Here is a 21,476-nt window from a genome sequence, read left to right as displayed (position 1 = left end):
GGCCAGACAGTGGGGGCAGGAGAGCACAGTAGCTCCTGGCCTCCCGGGCCACTGAGCTCCACTCTCTGGGGCTGTTGACCACAAGCTTCAGGCCAGAGAGACACGGCATCCCAACGTCCACCTGGGCCAGCAGGCACGTGTGGCCTCTGGTCTGCAAGCTGTGGGGGCATCTCAGCCGCCGGGGAGGTCGTGGTGAGCTCGTGAAGGGCCGTGGCAGAGAACTCCCAAATCTCAGCCTTAGCGGCCGGGTGCTCATGAACACGCACTTGTCTTCGTGGGCCGTGTCCATCTGGCCATGGGCAGCGAGCGTCACCAACACCACACTGAACGCATCATTACTCTGGGGGGCTCGGGGTTCAGGTGCTGGCTCGTGAGGGGAGAGGGGGGCCCACCTATGGTCCCGGCAGCTTCAACACACGGCCAGCTGCCCACTAGGGCCCAGAGGACACAGGCAGCTGGGCTGGACTTTGCTGCGAGGCCACCAGGACTGCCGGAGGGGCTCTGGAGCATGGCAGGGCAAACCTGGAGGTCCGATCCAGGGACGCAGCCCCTCTCAGCCCCCCACCCTGCTGCCCAAACCCTGTGCCTCCAGTGCCTGTGGGCGGCCCTCCCCTGCGTCCCCTTCGGCAGGCCAGTGCGAAGCTGGTGCCACGGCCCAGAGAGAGAAGGCAGAGGCGGGCCTGGGGGCACAGGACGGAAACACGCATCACTTCCTTGTGACTGAGCCCTCTCTGAGAGCCGATGCTCGAACAGAAATACAGCTGAGCCTTGAACACCACCAGTTTGAGCTGCATGAATCCACTTGTCAGTGGAATTTTTCGATAAATACAGCACAGGACCGTAAATATATCTTCTCTCCCTTGTGATTTTCCTAACATTTCTTCCCTGCGTCCCGCCGGGCTGTAAGAGCACAGTAAGACACACGACCTACAAAGTGCCGTTGATCGACGGCTATCGGTGAGGCCTCTGCTCAACAGCAAGCCGTTAGCAGGTAAGTCTTCGGGGTCAGAACACACAGAGTTTCGACTGCGCGGGGGTCAGCGGCTCGAGGGTCAGCAGAGTGAAGAACGCAGTGTGGGTGAGTGTGCATCGGGGGCGGCATTCGCACGGAGGGGCAGGACGTCACGGGGGGCCAAATGGTGTTAAGTTAGAGCCCAGTGTTACAAACCCTCACTTAGCAGCCACTTTTGAAAAAAGGAACAAAAGCCATGAAAACCAGAAAGTGATCTAAAGGTGTGATGAAGGATGCAGGAAGGTTTAAATCCTGCGGACCCTGCCATTTCCAAGGATAGCAGTCCTTCTGGACCGAGGACTCTGACCCTGGGGACGGTGGGGTGTGCTGCCCCAGCCTCTGCCAGGGGGTCTCAGCTCAGCAACTGGCCAAGCGGGAAACTTTCAGAATCACCGCAAGGCAAGCTGTGCTCTCAGACGGGGATCCTGCGGAGCTGTTTGCTAACAGCAGGCTTCCTGGGGAAACGGACACATGGACACGGAGGTGTCCCTCCCCCCAACCCGCTACTTCACGGCGCTTCTCCCCAGCAGGCACTAAGCCAATGGCCTCATCAGACATCAACACCGTAGTTCAAGAGCACAGACCCCAGATTCTTCCCTGGTGTGTAAATCCACACCCCTTTCCGACCTGGTATTTGGGGGGTGGAGGGGTAGTGGGTGGTCCACGTCCCAGACCCTGCAAACGTGGCCCTGTCGCCCCGTCCCAGGCCATACTCATCCCCTCCGAGGGGACGTGCTGCCTGAGCCCCCAGGTCTGGCTCGGGTACAGCACAGAGAGGAAGTCAGCCCTCCCTGAGGAGTGGAGTCTGTGAGGGCGGAATCTTCAGAAACGAAAAAAGTGGGAGCATAGAGGAAAATGTTATTTGAAAGAACCTTTAGAAAGACTCCCAAACGGCAGTGAGCATGACAGAGAGAGAGAGAGAGAGAGAGAGAGAGAGAACCTTCACTAAGAGCCTCATCCGGCAGAGCTGGAACCGAGGTCCAGAGTCAGACCTGCCCATTCGGAAGGAAGATCCCTCTTCTCCCTCCACGGGGTGGGTAGCCTCCACGCCACCGCCCAGTGACTGCCCCACTTGAGGACACAGAGGCCCGGACACCGGCCTCATTGGGCTACAGTCCTAGAGACGGCAGGTCAGCCACCTGCCCTGGCCTCCCAGGGGGCCCCCCGGAGCAGAGAGAGCCCGACCAGGCGTGTGCATCCCCCAGAGCACGGAGAGCCTGTGCCGCGTCCTCCCCTGCCCCGAGCCAGGCGTGTGCACACACACCTGCGGGGTGGACACGAGCCCTGGGGTGCGGGGCTCCCCACACGGGGGCAGCCAAGACTGCGCCCTGACAGTCTCTGCAGAGAGCTCAGCTCAGGGTGTGTGCTTTCTTCTCTTTAACAAAGTAATTTGTCTAATCAAAGCAGCTACAGCCGCTAGAACCTTCTCCTTTGTTAAACCGACTCTTCCAACTGTGACTTCGAAAATCCAGGGGAAGCTCCTGGCCCAGCTGTGCTGCCCCTCACGAAACAAGGCTCTCCTGCTGTTTGTGAAATCACGTTGGATGAGCTAAAAAGATCTTAGTGCTGAGGAGAGGGAGGCAAGTCGGGAAGAAGGGGTTGTAGGGGAGAGAGTACGGGCAGAAGGAACTCCCCAGAATCTGGGGCCATTACTGGCAGCTTCCTTTCTGAGCTGCCTCCAGACCCTGGTCCCTGCCCGTCGGTTCCCAGCCCGATGGATCACGGGGCACCGCAGACACAGGGAAGGGGGCCTGTGAGGCTGGCAGGCATAGAGGCCCCGGGGTCATGGTATATGGCACAGAGGCTCCCGGGAAAGGGACACATGGTGAGGGACGGGCCTGCGGCTAAGGTCGGGGCGCAGGATGGGAGGGCTCTGGCCCCGACTCCCAAAGAGCATGTGCAAAATCCCTGTGTTCAGCGGACAGAAGGGAGCCCGGAGAGGGGGAAGGGAGAAGAAGGGGGCGCCCTGCCCAGATTCCTCTGGAAGGCTGGAGAGGCCCCCCAGCATGCACCCTGTCCCACCGCTGGAAGGACGGGGGCTCCCACCCGGCATCCTTGTTTCTCTACCTCTGTCCTACCTGCCATTACAGACCTTTCCTGGGGCCCCTTGTGTGTGTGTGGGGGGGGGGCGGCCTGGGGAACGTTACACGTCACCTGACCTTTCAGGCTCCCCCTGACCCCTAGATGGACAGCAGCAGGACCGGAGACCCCCTCCACCCCTCCCCCGACCTCGGGACGGCCCACCCCCCACCTGTCCCTTCCCCCGACAGCAGGACCGCTGCCTGCCTGCCCCTACCTTGCCCATTCTTTGAGCTCCCTGTGGGACAGTGAGTGTCCCTCCTGAAGGGTCACCACTGCGGTGACCCGCTGGCCCCATGTCATGTCTGGAACTCCAATCACAGCCACATCTGTGGACAGAAGAGCAGGGAGGGACGCCTTGGAAACGCCACGATGGCTAACACGGGCCCGGGACACGCCTGGGATGGGGGCCCTGAAGCAAGAGCCCGGGAAAAGCTCCACTTAGCAGCCACCTGGAAGGGGCGTGGGGTCAGCACGGGGTCACCCTGCTGGGGATGGGGGGGGGCAGGTCCCCAATGGCCCTTGGATGGAGCTCAGGGTGGGGGTCAGCTTTCCCATGTCTCTGCCTTCCCTGCACGGCCCCAGGAGACAGTCACCGCTAAGAGGACTGGGCACAACGACAAGTCCAGAGTGGGTCACGTTGGGGAGCCTCTGCTGTCCTCAGGGTCCTCACAACCTGTGACCTGAGCTCAGGAGCTTCCTGGACCCGCAACCGCCGGTGCCTCTGGGCACAGCTCCGGATGCCCATGCCTCTGCTCCAGCCCTCCCTGGGGCCGTGATCCTAGCACAGGGGCTGTGTGAGGCGGCGCGGGAGGAGGCGGCGCGGGAGGAGGCGGTGAGGGAGGAGGCGGCGCGGGAGGAGGCGGCGCGGGAGGAGGCGGTGAGGGAGGAGGCGGTGAGGGAGGAGGCGGCGCGGGAGGAGGCGGCGAGGGAGGAGGCGGCGAGGGAGGAGGCGGCGAGGGAGGAGGTGGCGCGGGAGGAGGCGGCGAGGGAGGAGGTGGCGCGGGAGGAGGCGGCGAGGGAGGAGGCGGCGAGGGAGGAGGCGGCGCGGGAGGAGGCGGTGAGGGAGGAGGTGGCGCGGGAGGAGGCGGTGAGGGAGGAGGCGGCGCGGGAGGAGGCGGTGAGGGAGGAGGTGGCGCGGGAGGAGGCGGTGAGGGAGGAGGCGGCGCGGGAGGAGGCGGCGCGGGAGGAGGCGGCGAGGGAGGAGGCGGCGAGGGAGGAGGCGGTGAGGGAGGAGGTGGCGCGGGAGGAGGCGGTGAGGGAGGAGGCGGCGAGGGAGGAGGCGGCGAGGGAGGAGGTGGCGCGGGAGGAGGTGGCGAGGGAGGAGGCGGCGAGGGAGGAGGCGGTGAGGGAGGAGGTGGCGCGGGAGGAGGCGGCGAGGGAGGAGGCGGCGAGGGAGGAGGCGGTGAGGGAGGAGGTGGCGCGGGAGGAGGCGGCGAGGGAGGAGGCGGCGAGGGAGGAGGCGGTGAGGGAGGAGGTGGCGCGGGAGGAGGCGGCGAGGGAGGAGGCGGCGAGGGAGGAGGCGGTGAGGGAGGAGGTGGCGAGGGAGGAGGTGGCGCGGGAGGAGGCGGTGAGGGAGGAGGTGGCGCGGGAGGAGGTGGCGCGGGAGGAGGCGGTGAGGGAGGAGGCGGCGAGGGAGGAGGTGGGCGGGCCCCAGCAGACGTGGGGGCGGGGCGTGGGGGCGCCGTGGACCTGTGATGCTGGGGTGCGCCAGCAGGAGCCGCTCCACCTCCAGGGCGCTGATCTTGTAGCCACCGCTCTTGATGATGTCTACGGACGTGCGACCCCGGATCCAGTACCTGCCGTCCTTGAACACGGCTGTGTCGCCTGAGGGAAGGGGCTCTGGTCACCAGCAGGCACGCATGTTTACAGGTGCATACGCGCGGCTGGGTGCCCGTGTCTGGGAGCAGTACCCCCCCCCCCCCACGTGGTGACCCCGTGGGACGGTGGTGGATGCGGGGTCTCAGGACAAGGCGGCAAAGCCCGAGTTCCAACGGCTGTGACCTCAGCCTGAGGTCCCCACTTAGACAGCAGTGTCCCAGAAGGGCCGATGGAGACCACCCGCCCGTAGAGACCAGGGCTCAGAGGCACGGTGGCTGGTGCCCTCACCACCCGGCTCGGTCTCTTGCTGCCCCTTCTCAGGCCCGTGACCAGAGGCAGCGAGGCCCAGCTGCCTCGGCCATCCCACCGCGGGGTCCTGGTCCAGCCGGGTCCCGGTGCGGCCGGTCCCGCCGCAGCTGCCTTTCGTCTGTGGGGGTCTCCTGGGCTGTGCACAGTCACACGGGGTCTCTGGCAGCAGAAAGTTCTCCTGCTCCCCCACCCCGACTTCGTGGTCCCCCATCCCGCTTCCCCCGGCGGTCCTCTCTTGGGCAGCACTGGGCAGTATGACGCTCACCAGCACCCTAGCGTGAGCAGGTGGGTGGCGTGGGGACGGCGAGTGCCAGCCCAGGACGTGAGGGCCCGGAGGAGGTGGGCGTGTGTCTGTGCGGCGACGTGTGTGAATACGTGTGGGCACGTGCACGTGGGGACGCCCCCCCCCCCCCCCCCAGCCCTCTGAGGACAGCGCTGGCACGCCCTGCCAACGACCACACACCCCGCGCTCCGTGCCGGGTTCCTGGCTCGAATAAATCATAAGTGTTTCATTAGGAGTCACGCCGCCCGTGCGGGAAGGCACCATCCATCATTCCGCACCCCGCCCCGAGCTGCCGCAGCGCAGGGCGTGATCCGGTCTCCTGAACCAGACGGAAGCCTGTGGGCAGCCGGGCGGCCGGCTTGCTCAGATGGCGCGGGAAGGCCAGCCTTCAAGAGCACAGGGCCACGGGCGTGACGGGCTCTCCCCCGCCGACAGGAAGCAGAAGAAGCCAAAGGCTTGGCAAGTGCAACTGGAAAGGGCGTCGTGGCCCCAGGACAGCTGACTGGGGGGCTGGCTGGCCAGCAGGGAAGGGGCCCAAGTGTGGAGGCGCACGGGGGTGGGTGCAGTCGGTCTTAGGTCCTGCAAGGCCCACCGTGCCCCCCACTCCTGGGGTGCAGCCCCAGTCCTGGCTGTACCCCTTCCCCACTGGATGGCTGTGTGGTCTCCTGAGAGCTTTCTGACCGCCGGCCACCTGCTCCTTAAACACCCCAAACGGCCCTCGTCCAAGCAGTTACCGCTTCCTGCTGCTGGAGGGGACACCACACTGGCACTCAGGTCCTCCGGCAGTTTTCGTGGGCCAGCCCCCACCATCTCTACTTGCCCAGAGACCCAGCGGCTCGAGCGACCCTGCCCTGGGCTCAGGTTCCTGTCCCTGGTCCTGCTGAAGACGCCCCATGCGCCCACAGCGGGGCGGGTGAGGCTGTACGCCAGGCCACCTGTCCTGCCACACTGCAGGGAAAGGAGGCCCAGGGCTCTGGCTCGCTGCCCTGGACAGGGGAGGGGCCGGGTGGGGGACCACCGTCTCGGGGGCGAAGGGGACCAGGATGGGATCGCCCTGCTCTCCCAGGGACCCTTCCCCACTGTGCCTGGAGACCCTGAGGCCCCAGGCACCTCGGTTCTGAGTGCGGGACCTCGGGCGGAAGGGTGGGGGCTCTGGCTAACCCGGTGACACACTCAGAAGTGGGAGGCCTGGCCCGCAAGGCTGCTGGACGTCCCAGAGAGCAAGGGCCTTCACCACCCCCTTCAGGCGTTCTGCTCCATTTCCTTGGGCACTGGCTGAAACAGGCTAAGTCCAGCAGAGATGGTGGCTGGCAGGAGGCCACTGTCTCCAAACCCCGACCCCGCAGACCCCACAGGCCCCGCGGCCACCTTGGTCCCTGCGTCCCCCCCCCCCCCCCCCCACCTCGCAGTCAGCGACGCAGCCCTGCCGGAAGCTGCCGATCCCACAGCCCCCGCCCACCACGCACCGGCCTGCCATTCACGGCGGTGAGAAACACTAGCGCCTAGCGCCTCCCAGACCCAGGTGGTACCGGGACAGCACCCCCCCGCCCCACGCGTTCACGCACCCGGCCTCCTCGACAGCACGCCCATTCCTTCCAGCGCCGACCCCGCTGCGCCGTGGACACCACCTGGCCAGTGTCCAGCCCTGCCCCCGGGGAGATGGGGGTGAGCCTGGTGGGCGGAGACACGGGTTCAGTTTTTGGGCGGTGACAGCCGACACGGGACGGCTCAGGCCTGCCGCACACCATGGGGCCGCACCTCCTTGCAGGGACACCCTCGTGTGCTCCCCAAGTGTCCGTGTCAGGCGGGGTTGGGTGTGGAGCCTGGAGGCCTGCCCGGAGGACGCGGATTTCCCGGGAACCATGCCGGGTACACTTGTAGGACCTATTTCGGTGCCACGCCCTAAACCACAGGGATGGGGGCGGAGGGAGGGGGGCCCCCGCATCTACTCTTGCGATGAGGGCAGTGAGCACACGTGTGTGTAGGGCTGGTGGGCTTTGGTGTTGTGCGGGGGACGAGGACGCTGGGGAATGGTGTGAAGGTGACCGGCCTGCACGCCATCTGCACTTGCTGTGAGTCTGTGCGTATTTCAAATAAAAAGTTTTAAGAAATTGCTGTTTGGCCTACCGAGAAGTTTCCGGCCTCCCCTGGTGGGCTCACGGCCAAGTCACTGCAGCGTCTGAACCACCCCGCAAGGAAGCAAGAAGTCCTTAAAGAAAGAATCTGTGAACTAAACTCAGGACTGAGACCCAGCACAGGAAATTGCTCAGCAGGGTGCTAATCAACCTGCCTGGTGAGGTCCCCTCAGGTGTCAGCGCTCCACCCTTGCTGGCAAACACCTGCCTCGCTCTCCGGGGGCGGAGGGGTGGGGGGGAAGGGTGCATGGAGGTGCAGGGCGGCAGGAGAACCCGGCCCTCCACTCTGTACCTGTGCGTGTCGGGCCCCACCAGGCCCCGCGACCCTGCGTCGCCCCCAGCCAGTGCTAGGAGGCAGCTCGTGGTGGGTTGACTCCCTCAGCCACAGGCCTCTGCCCCCCAGGCCTCCCCACCCCGGGAGGTGCCCGTATGCGTGCAGACCAGCCAGGGCCACCACCGTACCCAGCAGGCCGTGGCTGCACACGGGGTTTCCACCCGCTGATGCTGAAGGCTGAACGGGAGAGAGGACAGTGCAGGCTCATGTCCTTCCCGAGGCACCTGGCTTCTGTGTCGGGGAAGGAGGCAGCCCCTCGCCCGCCAGCGAGAGGCCAGGCAGCAGGGCCGAGAGCCTCATCCTTCCATTAGAGCCGGCTGACGGGCAGTCAGCCCAGTCCCGTGCCTGCCTCGGGGGGGCCTCGGGGGGGTCCAGTTCTGCATCCAGAGTGTGCACACGAACACCGGGTCCTGGGGCACGGTCAGGACTGAGTGCTGACTTTCACTCCGGCCACCTACCCACGACTGCTGCTGCTTCAGGGGAACCCTTGCGCCCGCTGGCCGCCTCAGGATGCCTTGCCGGCCGCAGGGGGTGGCCTCCTGGGGCCCACAGAAGAAATCCCAAGTCCCTTGATGCCTTTCACAAAGATGAAGGGACACTGTCCCCGGGACCTGCCTCTGCGCCCGCTAGGCCGCTGCCTTCTCACAGCGGCCCGACACCCCGGTACGAAGGGGCCTCCTTGTGAGTTCCCTCTGGCACAGGGCCCATCCTCGGGGCTTTTGATTCCCTGCTTCCCTGTGAACAGTCGCTGGAAGGCATCTGGGACCCTCCTGCGTGTCCCCGGGACTCCCTGGGCCCTTCCTGCCCCACCGTAAGGGTCTAGGGCACAAAAGCCACGGGTCTAAGTAAGTCCCAGCAGAGCAACAGAGGCTGGGCCCACGGGAGACCACGCCTGCCACCCAGAAGGGGCCTCACACACACAAGACCCCAACCGAGTTGGTAACTTTCACTTTTTATAACAACTATTTATCAAAGGGCGCGGATTCTGGAATCCGCGTCCCCTGCCAGTGACCATCCTACCTCTCAGCTCCGGAGCCCACTCTGCGGGGGTTTTATTCTGACAGATGCGGTATCACCACCCGTAAACCTTAGTGCGGGTTTGCGGGTTTGAGCAGGACGTGTGCACTGCTCTCAAAGCCACGGCCACTTCCTGTCCCCGCCTCAGTCATTGGAAGCAAACCTCCCGACACCCGGAGGCTGCTTTTCCGGATGCGTGGGCGTGCACGGGCGGCAGACCTGGCACCCTGGGCCGCTGGCGGACACACCGTCCTCAGCTGTGCAGGATCCGGGGCAGGCAAGTGAGGGACCCAGGGGCGGGACCAGCTGGCTCTTCCAGCAGCCACGGGGACTCAGGCTTTGGCTCCTAGTCCCTGGGGAGATGGGGGTTGCTCCCCCCACCGCTCCTGCGTCCGTCCGTGGGCACGGAGGCCTAGGCTGGGCAGCGGGGGGCACACGCGCCAGCCCCTCTGCTCGACTCTGCTACCAAGACAGCTGGGCGCCTGAAAGACAGAGGAGCCGCTGTCACCCGCCTGCACGAGGGGGACCCCGAGGCCCGGCTCCTCCCTCATGCGGCGGCCTCCCTCCCGCCACCCGGGGACTCACTCCTGTGACGTAGAGGCCTAGGAAGACGCCGGAAGGAAATGGCACAACTCCCGGGAGAACGAGCCCCCTAAAGCCCGCCGGTGTGACACACACTGCTAGGCCCTCTCCCTCTCGAGAAAGCCAAGAGTGACCACGTTTCCAGGGCCCGAAGCCTTCAGTAGGGACGGTAGGAAACGCTGGAGGCTGCCAGCTGGGACCCAGGGGTTGGGAACAGCTGACCTGCGGGGTGTGGACAGGCGCCCCGGGAAGCTGGTCGGCACCGGAGGCTCGGCGGACGCGCCGGGGGAGGCCGGGGGGGGGGGGGGGGGGCGGGTGCATGGGGGAAGGAGGCCTGTGAACACGGGGCTCGGCCTCCCGCCTGCCCTTCCTGCTCTCAGCCCCTGCGCGCCGGCCGGGCTCCAGGGGGAGAAAATCAGCCAGCCAACTCCCAGAATCGCAGGCCGTGGGGATCCGAGCACCGGCGTCAGGACAGAGTCAAAGTCGGAGCGGCCTCGGCGCTCGGCCTGTCTGACTTCAGGTGTCTGGGACGGAGACGATTCTCCAGGACCGCAAAGAGGGGAAAGGCCGTGCAGCGTGAGGAAGGGCGCGGCTGCGGCAAACACGGAGGCTCCGCCCCCGAACTCTACCGGCCCGACAGAATGAGCACGTCAGACACACGTGCCCCCCGAGTGTGCACCCGCGTGCCCATCGTCAGGGGGCTCCTGGGCTCCGGAGCGGAAGGGAAGGAGGCGGCCGCGGGTGCAGGAGGGGCCCGGTGGGGGCGGCTGGCACCGGGGTCTCCCCCAGGAGGCGGGGTGGCGCTAGACGTCTTGCTCAGGGAGGCAAGGACGGAAGGACCACGGTTACCATGAGCCTCGGGTCCGAGTGCCCCACGCACTGAGGGCGGGGCCTCCGGGGCGGGCTCCCAGACTGCCGGGGCCACGGGGGTCCTCAAGCTGCGTGTACAACTTTGACATAAACCGCAAACTCACAGTCATCCGCCGCCCAGGGTGTGGGGCCGAAGGAGCAGCACGGTGGCCCGCAGGTGGGGGGAGCTCGACATCCAACGGGGGCGCCCTCTGCATCACTGCCCACAGGAGCCTGTCCCGGGGGGTCTGAGACTTAGCTTTATGAAAGCAGAGCCTGACAAGTGACACAAGATGACACAGGACAGCACCCCCGGGAGCCCTGGGAAACAAAGGATTTTTAAGCAAGACAAAAAATAAAAGACACGACACACTCAGGAAGGAGCTGCCGGCACGGGGGCCGGACCAGTAGCAGACTATCCCCAGGAGCAGTCTGTGCCCCGTCGCCTGGCACAGCCTTCACTGTGACCCCGCCTCCCAGGTCGGTGACAGCCTTCCCTTCCGCGCACCCACACCCACGAACACGCGTGGCCGACGCCCAGCACGGCATCACTGGGTGTAGGTCCTGACTAGGACTTACTGGCCAAAACGGAAGATCCCTGGTTGGAGAAGCAAACCAGAACTCAGGACAGCCGCGAGGCGGGAGGTGAGCAGGGCAGACCCGGGGCCCGAGCGCCCTTCCGGGTCCTTCTTCACCAGGGAAGCGGGGAGCATAAGCACGCGTGTACCCGCCGTGTCCGTGAGAGCAGCAGCTCGCTGTGGGAGCGCCGGGGGCCAGAGACCCAGGCAAAGAGGGAGCCCCTCACATGGGTGACGGGGGCCGGCGGTGTGCTCAGCGCACAGGAACCCAGCACGCGCAGGGCACGCGTCACCAGTTCATGTTATCATTGGTCTCCAAAACACGGTTTCTAAAGGCCTCTCAACACCCACTGTCGGGCGCGCCTAACGACCGGCAGCCTCCATCACTGCCCTCCCGCCTTACCAATAACGCCCCAGCGGACATCTGCACACCCGTCTCTGCCCACTCTCCTCATTTCCTTGGACAGATTCGCAGAAACGCTCCTGACACGATCCCACCTGCAGGTGGGGAAGTACCAGCCTCATGGCGGCGAGCGCCAAGCGTTCAGAAGCTTTACCAATTTGGCGAAGGAGTAAATCTCGGTCTCTGTACTTTCCTCTTTCGTCACCAGGAAGTGAGACCGTATTTTATGTATTTTTACGGCCAACCGCCCTCCTCTACTGTGATCTGTCCGTCGCCTTTGCTGGCTCCCCCGGCCCCAGGGCTGCCTGGGCTCAGGGAGCGATCCTCTGGGGGGCACGGCTCTGGAGAGGATCCCTGTGTACCCCGATGCCCGCCAGGGCCCCTCTGTCGCCCTGCTGCTGAGTCGCCGTATTGTCGGTCCCCAGTAATAACGTCGCGTGCTCGCTGCGGAAGAAGGCAAGAACCCGCTGGTATTCTGGTGGATTTGCTCAGGGCACTTGCTTCCCACGCCCTAACAACCTGCAGCCAACGCGTCAATGTGTCCTTAGCACGCACGGTTCGTGAGGTCCCTTCTTAACGCTAAACAGCGTATGATGAAGTATTTTTTAAAGTCAGGCCGTTTTTGTTTCCTTATGTTCAGTTATCAGTGTCTTTAACACAACACTGCTCAGGGGGAAGCATCAAAGGCAGCAGAAAGCGTAAGGCCTGCCTAGCGCTGTCCCCGTGTCCATTCTATGTCCCCAGCTCGATGTCCCCAACTCCGTGTCCTCAGCTCCACCCAGTGTCCTCACCTCCGTCCCGTGTCCTCAGCTGTGTCCTCTGTCCTCTGCTCCAACAGTAAGTTAACATAAAGGCCCGAGGGCACCTGGCTCCTGGGGTATCACCTGCCCCCTGCCCCGGCCAGCGCTGGTGCCCACGTGCGATGGTTTCTGAGCCCACGTGGTGGCGCTCCGGCGGGACGAGAGCCAGGAGGGGTCACTGTGACTGCCAGAGAGTTTCTCAGGAGACCCTGGATCTCCTCCCCGAGGGGCAGCCACGACCCCGGGGGGGGGGGGGGGCTTGTAGGGAGCTCCCCGCACACCTGGGGAAGGCGGCAGGACCTGGGCAGGGATGGCCGGCGACCTCTCTCCTCTCCTCCACGGCGGACTCGGCCCTTCCCCGTGCAGCCGCCAGCAGCGGCTCCCCAGCAACCCTCCAGAACCCCACGGCAGGAGGGGCCGGCCAGGGAAAGGGTTAAGTTTCATTTATCCTGATTTCTATTTAATATCATGCTCTCCCCGCAGGAGCCGGCAGCTGTGAGCTGATTGCGCCCGCTCGTTACGCAGCCTGTATCGCTAATGGCCTGTGACAAAGGCACACGGCTTCCAGGCCTCACCCCCGAGAGCCAATTAAACACACACACTCCCTTCCTGTTTGCAGCGCATTACAATGAAATTAAACTGAATTTCAAAATCATCTTCTCCTAAAGACATCTCTTTACAATAATTAATGCAGGCTACCCCTTTTCAACGCAAATATTCATCAGCGGCAGTGACTGGATGCTTTCACGCTGACTGCCCACACTGTGCACGCGGCCACCGGTGCCCAGGGAGCTGCCACCGGCAAAGTCCACGGGGCTTGGGCTCCCGGGTTTTTAGAGAAAAAAGCATCTGCGGCTTTTCACCTGAATTTAAAAATAAAAGAAGACGGCCATAAAGCAAGTCAGGGACCATCCAGAGGGCTACAGACAACAATTAGCTCAAAATAAGCGTTTCTTAAACAATGCATTTGAAAGACAATGACACGGAGAGGTTTGCTGCTATGAGACTGGCTTGTGTGAGCACCGTGTCCACAAAGGGACACCACGCGGCTGCGAGCTAACGTGCTGACCACGTCCTGTCGTGGAGACAGGAGGTTCCGAAACAGGTGACCAGGGTTCCTGGGTCCTGACCCCTGAGCCCTCTGCTGACCTGCCAGGGTTCTCAGGGCCCAGCCTTGCTCCGAAGGCTGACAGACGTCCCCTCTACAAACCCTTCACGACCATCTGCACACCTGCTTTCTCTGCCCGGCACAGAGGGAAAGGGGAGCCTGGACGCTTCCACCCACTTTTGCAGGCAAGTGACAGAACCACGGAAGCTGCAGGACCAGCAAGTCTGGACCCACGTGCCGCCTGGCCAGTGGGACAGGAAGGGGACACCTCCACGCCCCCCCACCCCAGGAAGATCCTTCATCTGTCCCTTCAAACCAAACCCCCATCTGACGGGCCCACACGGCACCCCGAGACCGTCAGGGTCTACGTGGGTCCCCGCTCTGCCACTCGGTGACCCCAGGCCCACGACAGCAGCAGATCAGAGTGGACACGTGATCCTGCCGTCCACAGATCCACGCCGACACGAGCCCGGTGAGGTGCCCGCGCGAATGCCAGCCACAGGCACACACTGTGGGGCCACGAGGCTCAGGGCCACAGCCACTGTTCTCCTAAGAGGCGCACGGTGACCCCACGGCACCCCGCTCCAGCTGCCTGCCATCTCTCCTCGGCTCTGCTCCCCACAGGAGAGCACGGAATGAGGCAGATTTCTGCTTACGGGGCCGCGTATGGTGATATGTGAAAACGGGCCTTTCTTTTTGGAAAACAGTGTCTTGAGATTCTTATGAAATGATGCATTCTCAGCACAGAAGTTTTACAAATACAGACAAACAAGAAGGAAAGGAGAAACCACCCAGAAGCAGACCATACACATGTTCTAAGTGAGCACACACAGAAGTGAGTTGCTGTAGTTGCGAACCTAGCGTTCACAAGGGCTGCTGGGACCAAGGAGGGGAGGCGGGGGGAGGACAGAAAGGGCGAGGACAGCGGAGGGGCCGGGGCACGGAGCCTGAGCAGGCTCTAGGTCCCGCTGGGGGTGGGGGCCCCCGCATCAAGGCAGCAGCACAATCCACCCAGGCACGGTGTGGAGAACAACGGAAAATGACCCAGATGGAAAAGGAAGCACACAGTATCGGAAGGACCTAGGATCCTGCGTGGGGGGAGGGGGGACGAGAAGATTTACAAAGCGGGGGGGCTTGGGGAAGGTGGGAGGGAGGGGTGAGGAGGGTGTCTGACACTCAGGGGGCTCCTGACCCACGGCACGTGGCAGGACCACCAAGCCTCGCTGCTGCCCTCATTCCAGAGGTTAGTGGGCTCTGGGGGCAGGGTGGGGACACAGCCTTGAAGATGGGGTGTCCCCTTCCCTCCGGCCCCCCTCCTACCTGTCTTGAACCAGCCGTCGCAGGTGAAGGCGTTTCTGGTTTCTTCTGGTCTGTCCCAGTATTCACGGAACACGGACGGCCCCCTGACCAAGAGCTCTCCTTCCTTCTCCGTGAACCCTGGGGTCACCTACAGCACAGGAGAGAAACAGGTACCTCAGAGCACACGCCTCGCAGTGTGGGGCTCCCCCTGCCTCCCTCGTGACCCCTGGAGACACGCACCCTTCCAAAATTAGACGTTTTGTTGGAAATGATTGAAAAATGCATCTTTCTTGTTTTGTTGTCTTTAAATGTTTACTTGAGAGAGCGGGAGAGGAAAAAAGCAGGTGAATGCATGTGTACGAGCGGGAGAGGAGCAGAGAGGGAGAGAGAATCCCAAGCAGACTCTTCACTTTCAGCACAGAGCCTGACACGGGGCTCGATCCCATGAGCCGTGAGATCATGACCTGGGCCGAGATCATGACCTGAGCTGAGAACAAGCATCAGGCGCTTAAGCAGCTGAGCCCCCGGGTGCCCTGAGAAATGCACCGCTCAGTCCCAGAGCCCAGGCAGACGGCGCTGTGCGGGGAGCTGTGAGGCACCGCGTTCGTCCTACAAAGCCCCGTCCTCTAGTGGAGGACGTGAGTCACCGACCCAGGTCCCAGTCGGAGCCTGGCTGGATTTGAGCCGCCTGTCCACTTGTAAAAGCTGTGATCCCGGCACCTGATGAAACTCCCGTCTTCAGGGTGCTTCCTGGAGAAAGCACACACACAGGACGTGTGTGTGAGGAGGCGTGCGTGGCCGGCTCGCGCTCCGGGGCGGCAGCAGGAGCTGGGTCCTGGCAGCTCCCGCGGGGCCTCCGCTCGGTTAGAAGGAGGCTGAGCGGAGAGCCAACCAAGAAAGGCTGGCTCGCGAGCAGGCCCCAGGTGTCCAGGAGAGGGCGCGCCCAGGGGGCTCCCTCTGTTGTGACCACAGCGCAGGGCAGGAGGGAGACTGGGTTTTGTAAGAAGCTGAGAGGCTCTCCGTGAAGCCAGAAGACCGTGCAGAGGACGAGCACGTCAAGAGGCCCCGTGGGAAGCTGTCAGTGGACCCAGCAAAGGTGACTGAACCGAGGCCAGTGCTGTGCTTTGATTTAACAACTCCCACCTGGAATGAACTTATTCTGGGGAAGAACCATCCCTCTTAAAAAAAAAAAAAATCAGAGACCCCTTTAAAAGAGGCTGTAAAACTGTCTGACTCGTTTGTCTGAGGCCTGGACAGAATGGAATTCCAAGAACGACACAGCAGCTGTCTACTGACTCCTGAGCCCACTTCCTACAGACACAGCAACCCCACCCCAAGGGGACAGGGCTCCACGTGCAGGGCCCAGCCGAGCACCTGCCATCTAGCCTGCTTGCAGGAGCCAGCGTTTGTCTTTCAGCTGAACCAGAGACTTTATTTGAATTTCACCCATTTTTCCACTGCTGCCCTCTATCTGGTTCCACTGCCAAAGTCAGACTGGCCACAGGGCAGCGAGGCAAAGGCCCCGAAAATAAAGAGGCAGGCACCCAACCCCAGAGAAGGCTGGCGCTGGATGACTGAAGCTAACTGGGTAACAGTAAAACGATAAAAAAGTCAGCATTCTCCACTGGAAATAAACAAGGCCCAGAGTCTCATAACATAATACTCTTGCGTCCTGGGCGCAAGATTACTCAGCACGTGAAGAGCCAGCAAAATGTCAACTCGTATGGAAAAAGGCCATCTGTGCAGGTCAAGGCCGGGCGGCACAGATGTTAAGCGCCCTTAACAAAGACTTTAAGACAGACATCATAAACGTGCTCCAAACGGAAGGGCAAACGCTCTAGAAGTACATGGAAAAACTGAAAGCCCCGGGAGAGAAACGTTATAAAGCAAAACCAAAAGGAAATTTTAGAATTGGAAAGCACAGTAACAGCAGTAAAAAAAATTCACTGGATGGGCTCAGTAACAGCAGGGAGGTCACAACGCAAAGTCTGAGAACTTGAAGACCGGTCAGTAGAACTGGCCCAGTCCATCTGTGCAACAGGAAAAACCAGCCCTACCCTACTCCCTGCTGTAAGGGTCCACATTCCTGCTACCGGATTCCCAGGAGACGAGCAGCGAGGAGCCAGAGGGGTCGTGGGTAAAATCTGCCTGAAAGGTCTCAAGTCTGGTGAAACCCGCAGATTCAGGCAGCTCAGCGGACCCCCAAAAGGACAAACCCAAAGAAACGCCAGCTCAGACACATCATAATCCAAGCACTGCAGACCAAGGATAAGGGAAAAGCCTGGCAGTGGCCAGAGCAGATTCGCGCCTCAGACGACCACCACCGTCTCACCAGAAGCCGCGGAGGCCAGAGAAGCGGGACAGCACCTTCCAAGCATCAGCCCGGAACCCCAGGCCCAGTGAGAGTAACGTTACGGATGGAAGAGACAAAGACACTCTTAGATAAAAAACAAGACAGCCTGGCCAGCAGATATGAATTAAAAGAATTGCCAGAGATCGTTCCTCAGACAGCAGGGAAATGATGCCAGAAGAAAACAGGGAAGCTCAGAAATGAAATAAAAGCATCAGAATTGGTAAGTACCTGGGTGAATAGAACTGACTATTCTGTTCCTCAGGAGGTTTTTCCGTTTTGAGTGCTGAAAGCAAACATCATAATCTTGCCTGATGGAGTTCATTACCTCTGTAGATGTTACACACGACAATGGTGTTTGCTGAAGACAGAGAAGGCAAAGGGACCCGTATGTGGTGACAAAGGTTCTTTACTTGACCAGACTTTAGTCAGGCTCCCAAAATTTAACATAGGCCCACCTGTGCCCTTCCTGTAAAATCTAGTTTTGTTTTTTTTTAATTAAAAAAAAAACTTTGTTTATTTTTGAGAGAGAGAGAGAGCGTGAGCAGGGGAGGGACACAGAATATGAAGCGGGCTCCAGGCTCTGAGCTGTCAGCACAGAGCACGATGTGGGGCTTGAACTCACGGACCTCGAGATCATGACGTGAGCCGAAGTTGGACGCTCGACCAACTGAGCCACCCAGGTGCCCCTGTAAGATCCAGTTTTAACAAAACCCTGCTGTTTGAGTTTAGCAAGAGTCCCCCGCTCTGATACCTGGTCAGCCTCACATCTGGTATCACCCACAGGCGACACGTGATCGCCCGGCCTGCCCTCAGCAAAGATCCCGTCAATCCCGCCTGCTGCTCGCAAGAACATGTCCGCAGACCACACTGCACTCAGAGCTGAGCCCAACCTCTCCTCCGCACTGAAAAGCCCCAGCGCAGGGGGCCCTACACTTATCCCAGTGTCCTGGATGAAGTCTGCCATGCCATTTGTAACAAGCGTCGCTGAGCATTTTCCTCTTTGACCGTGGTAGGAATTCTACATTCTTCTGGGAGTGTTAAGTGTGGAGTCTAAGTAGATTCCAAAAAGGGAAGTATATATATTATAGGCCCTAGAATAACTATTAAAAAGCTGTACAAAGGCATATAGTCAAAAACTCAACAGGTAAATTACAACGGGCTGCTACAACATGAGTCCAAAGAGCGCAGTGAAAGGGAAGCAGAGCAAGGAGAAACTGGGCCAACAGACAGCGAGCAAACGGCAAATGGTGGTGGGTGGTGGCGGCTGGAGTTCGCTCGTTGCCATAATCAAATTCAACGTCAATGCTCTCAGCACACCAATTAGAAGACTGTCAGGGGGACGGGAGAAGCCATTCGCGATCCAGCCACGCACCACCTCTACGACACTCACTTCAAGGACAGTGACAAGGCAGGTTAGAAGCAAGGGGATGGAACCATACATCCACATAAACACCAATCACAACAGACTGAGCAGCTGTATTGACATGAGACAAAAAGAACTTGGAAGAGACAACGTCACATACAAGCGGTATCACAAGATGACACAATGGCCAAGTCACCAAGAAGACGTATCGATTATCAACGTGCATTCACCAAGTGACAGACTTTCCAAATACATCAGGAAACACCAGAAAGCAGAAACAGACTATTACGGAGGAGAGTTCACACCCCTCCTTAGCGACAGAACCGGCCAGACACCCAGCACAGACGTGAGGAGCTGAACACACCGACCACAGACGCTCGACCCGCATGCGCCATGGCCGGAAGCAGCAGCATGCGTGTCCACCACCGGGTCACGTTCTGGGGCACACGGTACACCTTCACAAAGTTAAAAGAACTGGAATCGTATCCAGTATGCTTTCTGACTGTAAGGGAACCACACTAAAAATGAGGAACAGAAAGATAACACACAGCCTGCAAACACTTGGAAAATAAACAACATACTTCTAAATGATCCGTGAGTCATAGAAGTCTTAAGAGAAACTAGAAAATCAGAAAATATTTTGAACTGAACGAAATGAAAACACATAAAAATTGGGGGGACAGGTCAACCTTCAGCAGTGCTTGCTGGGAGATTTGCATGAGCAAACTTATGAATCAGGAAGGAGAAAAGGTCCCAAACTGACAACCTAATGTTTCACCTTAAGAAACTGTAAAAAGTGTAAAAACGCAGGCTAGAAGAAACGATGAGGATAAGAACGAGAAACCAACTAAAATGAAAAGAGAAAAGCAACAGAGAAAACTCAAAGAATCCAAAAACAAGTTCTTTCAGAAAAGACCAATAAAACGGATGAACGTGTAGCAAGAATAACAAAGGACAAAGAAGGAGAAGGCACAAATTCTCCACAAGAGTGACAAGAAGAATACTTCAGGCTATGCAGACGTGGAAAGGTTCGTAAGGGGTTGCCACGAAAAACGCTATGCATAGAATTCAACAACTTAAATGGACCGATTTCTCAAAAAACATAATCTGCCAAAACTCACCCAAGATGCATTAGATGACCCGAACAGTCCTATCTATAACTGTTAAAGAAACTGAATTAATGGTGAACCTCTTCCAAAACAGAAGCCTCCGGGCCCAGATGGTTTCACTGGTAAATTCTATCTAAATAAATATATAATACCAATTACATGCAGTCTCTCCTAGAAAACAGAAGAGGAGGGAATAACTCCCAACTCACTTTATGACACTAGTATTACCCTGACACCCAAACATGACAAAAAAAAGCACAATGAAGGGAAACTCACAGATCCAATCCGGCACCATATAAAATAAATGATATACCACATGCAAGGGGGTTGGTCCTGGGAGTTCAAGGCTGGTTTGGTATTAGAAAACCAACCAAGGTCGGACACCTGGTGGCTGAGTCGGTTAAGCATCTGACTTCAGCTCAGGTCATGATCTCACAGTTCGTGGGTCCCGCGTCCGGCTCTGTGTTGACAGCTCGGAGCCTGGAGCCGGCTTCAGATTCTGTGTCTCCCCGTCTCTCTGCCCCTCCCCTGCTCATGCTCTGATTCTCTCTCTCTCAAAATTAAATAAACATTAAAAAAAATAGGAAAAAAATAAATGTAGTGGGACATGTAAAGGATCAGTGAGCTAGAACACACACACACCAAGAAGACCTAAATGAATGCAGAGGCATACCATGTTCATGGATCAGAAGACCTGTCATAGTGAGGATGTTAATTTTCACCAAATTGATCTACAGATTTAGTGCAACCTTGATCAAGATCCCCAAAGGATTTTTTAATACATACAAACAACCTAGTTGTAAAACTGGAATGGCAAGCAAAATAATACCAATAACTAAAACAGCTCTGAACAAGAATAAAATTGGTGGCATAAGGCTATAGTTCTGAGACTCACCATAAAGCGACAGTAGTCAAGACTGGTGTTGGCAGAGAAACAGATACACAGTTCAGTGGAGAAGAGCATACAACCTCTGTATAGACCAGCTCAGATATGTAGCACCCCTCATGGGTTCAATACCATAAAGACACACACATCTACCAGTCCTAATTTTCCTACAGATTTGCCAGGGAGTCTCTGGACTACGGAAAGCAAGTACCAAGTAACCAAAATAGGCCATCATTTTCTTTATGCCAAAAAAAACACAAATTTTTTTTTCATTGCTTCAGGGAAAGAGGGCAAACGAACCACCAACTTGAAGCTCTAAATACACATGCACCTGTTACACAGTGGTTTATGTGATACTGACTCATCAGACAGACTTTGGGACAAAGGAGTCAACTTAATTTTGGTCACTGACATTTATAAGTTTTAGAGACAAGGGTATGAAGGCTTATCAAGGGTGAAGATAGGGGGCCGCCTGGGTGGCTCAGCTGGCTAAGCGTCCGACTTCAGCTCAGGTCATGATCTCACGGTCCGTGAGCAGGCTCCACGCTTAACACAGAGCCCGACATGGGGCTCCATACCACGACCCTGGGATCGTGACCTGAGCCGAAATCAAGAGTCAGGTCCTCAGGGCGCCTGAGTGGCTCTGTCGGTTAAGCATTTGACTTTGGCTCAGGTCATGATCTCACAGCTTGTGGGTTCGAGACCCACGTCGGGCTCTGAGCTGACAGCTCAGAGTCTGGAGCCTACTTCTGACTCTGTGTCTCCCTCTCTCTGCCCCTCCCCGCCCCCACCTTGCGCTCTTTCTCTCTCTCAAAAACAAAAAAACATCAAAAATTAAAAAAAAAAAAAAGAGAGTGAAGATAAGCCAGGAGAAGGGGAACACTGATGAGAATATTATCACAGAGAAATAAATGATCTAAAATAGTGCGTAACAATAAATGTTACCTTAGGCTACATTCCATCACCTGGATCACTGGGTCACAAGTGGGACCAGAGCCCTGCAGGGGTTTCTGCTGTGATTCCTTAGACCTACTCAGAGTTAACACCCCACATCTGCTGGGACGAGTTCAGAGGTAGGCAGGTGATCAGCAAGGCCCACACCTGGTGCTCTGGGGGCCCCAGCTGGATACGCGGGTGCAGGCTGGATGGGGCACAC

At 59.3% G+C, this 21,476-nt stretch overlaps 1 protein-coding gene across 11 annotated transcripts in view; it reads right to left on the bottom strand.

Moving 5' to 3' along the window:
- Positions 1-21,476, bottom strand: part of ACSF3 (acyl-CoA synthetase family member 3) — a 52,398-nt gene that overhangs the window by 911 nt on the left and 30,011 nt on the right. For 5 of the 11 annotated variants that reach the window (XM_047846111.1, XM_047846110.1, XM_047846109.1 and 2 more), the window contains 3 exons: positions 14,631-14,757; positions 4,784-4,918; positions 3,309-3,420 (listed from right to left, as the gene is read on the bottom strand). In XM_047846111.1, coding sequence (XP_047702067.1) covers positions 3,309-3,420; positions 4,784-4,918; positions 14,631-14,757 — 374 coding nt within the window. Of the gene's footprint in view, positions 1-3,308; positions 3,421-4,783; positions 4,919-8,913; positions 9,473-9,794; positions 10,656-14,630; positions 14,758-17,190; positions 17,321-21,476 lie in introns of those variants that run through there. The other 6 variants (XR_007149477.1, XR_007149476.1, XR_007149478.1 and 3 more) reach the window with 6 other exon arrangements.

The sequence above is a fragment of the Prionailurus viverrinus genome, unplaced genomic scaffold (genome assembly GCF_022837055.1).
Source record: "Prionailurus viverrinus isolate Anna unplaced genomic scaffold, UM_Priviv_1.0 scaffold_38, whole genome shotgun sequence".
Lineage (NCBI taxonomy): Eukaryota > Metazoa > Chordata > Mammalia > Carnivora > Felidae > Prionailurus > Prionailurus viverrinus.
This window is presented reverse-complemented; position numbering and strand designations above follow the sequence as displayed.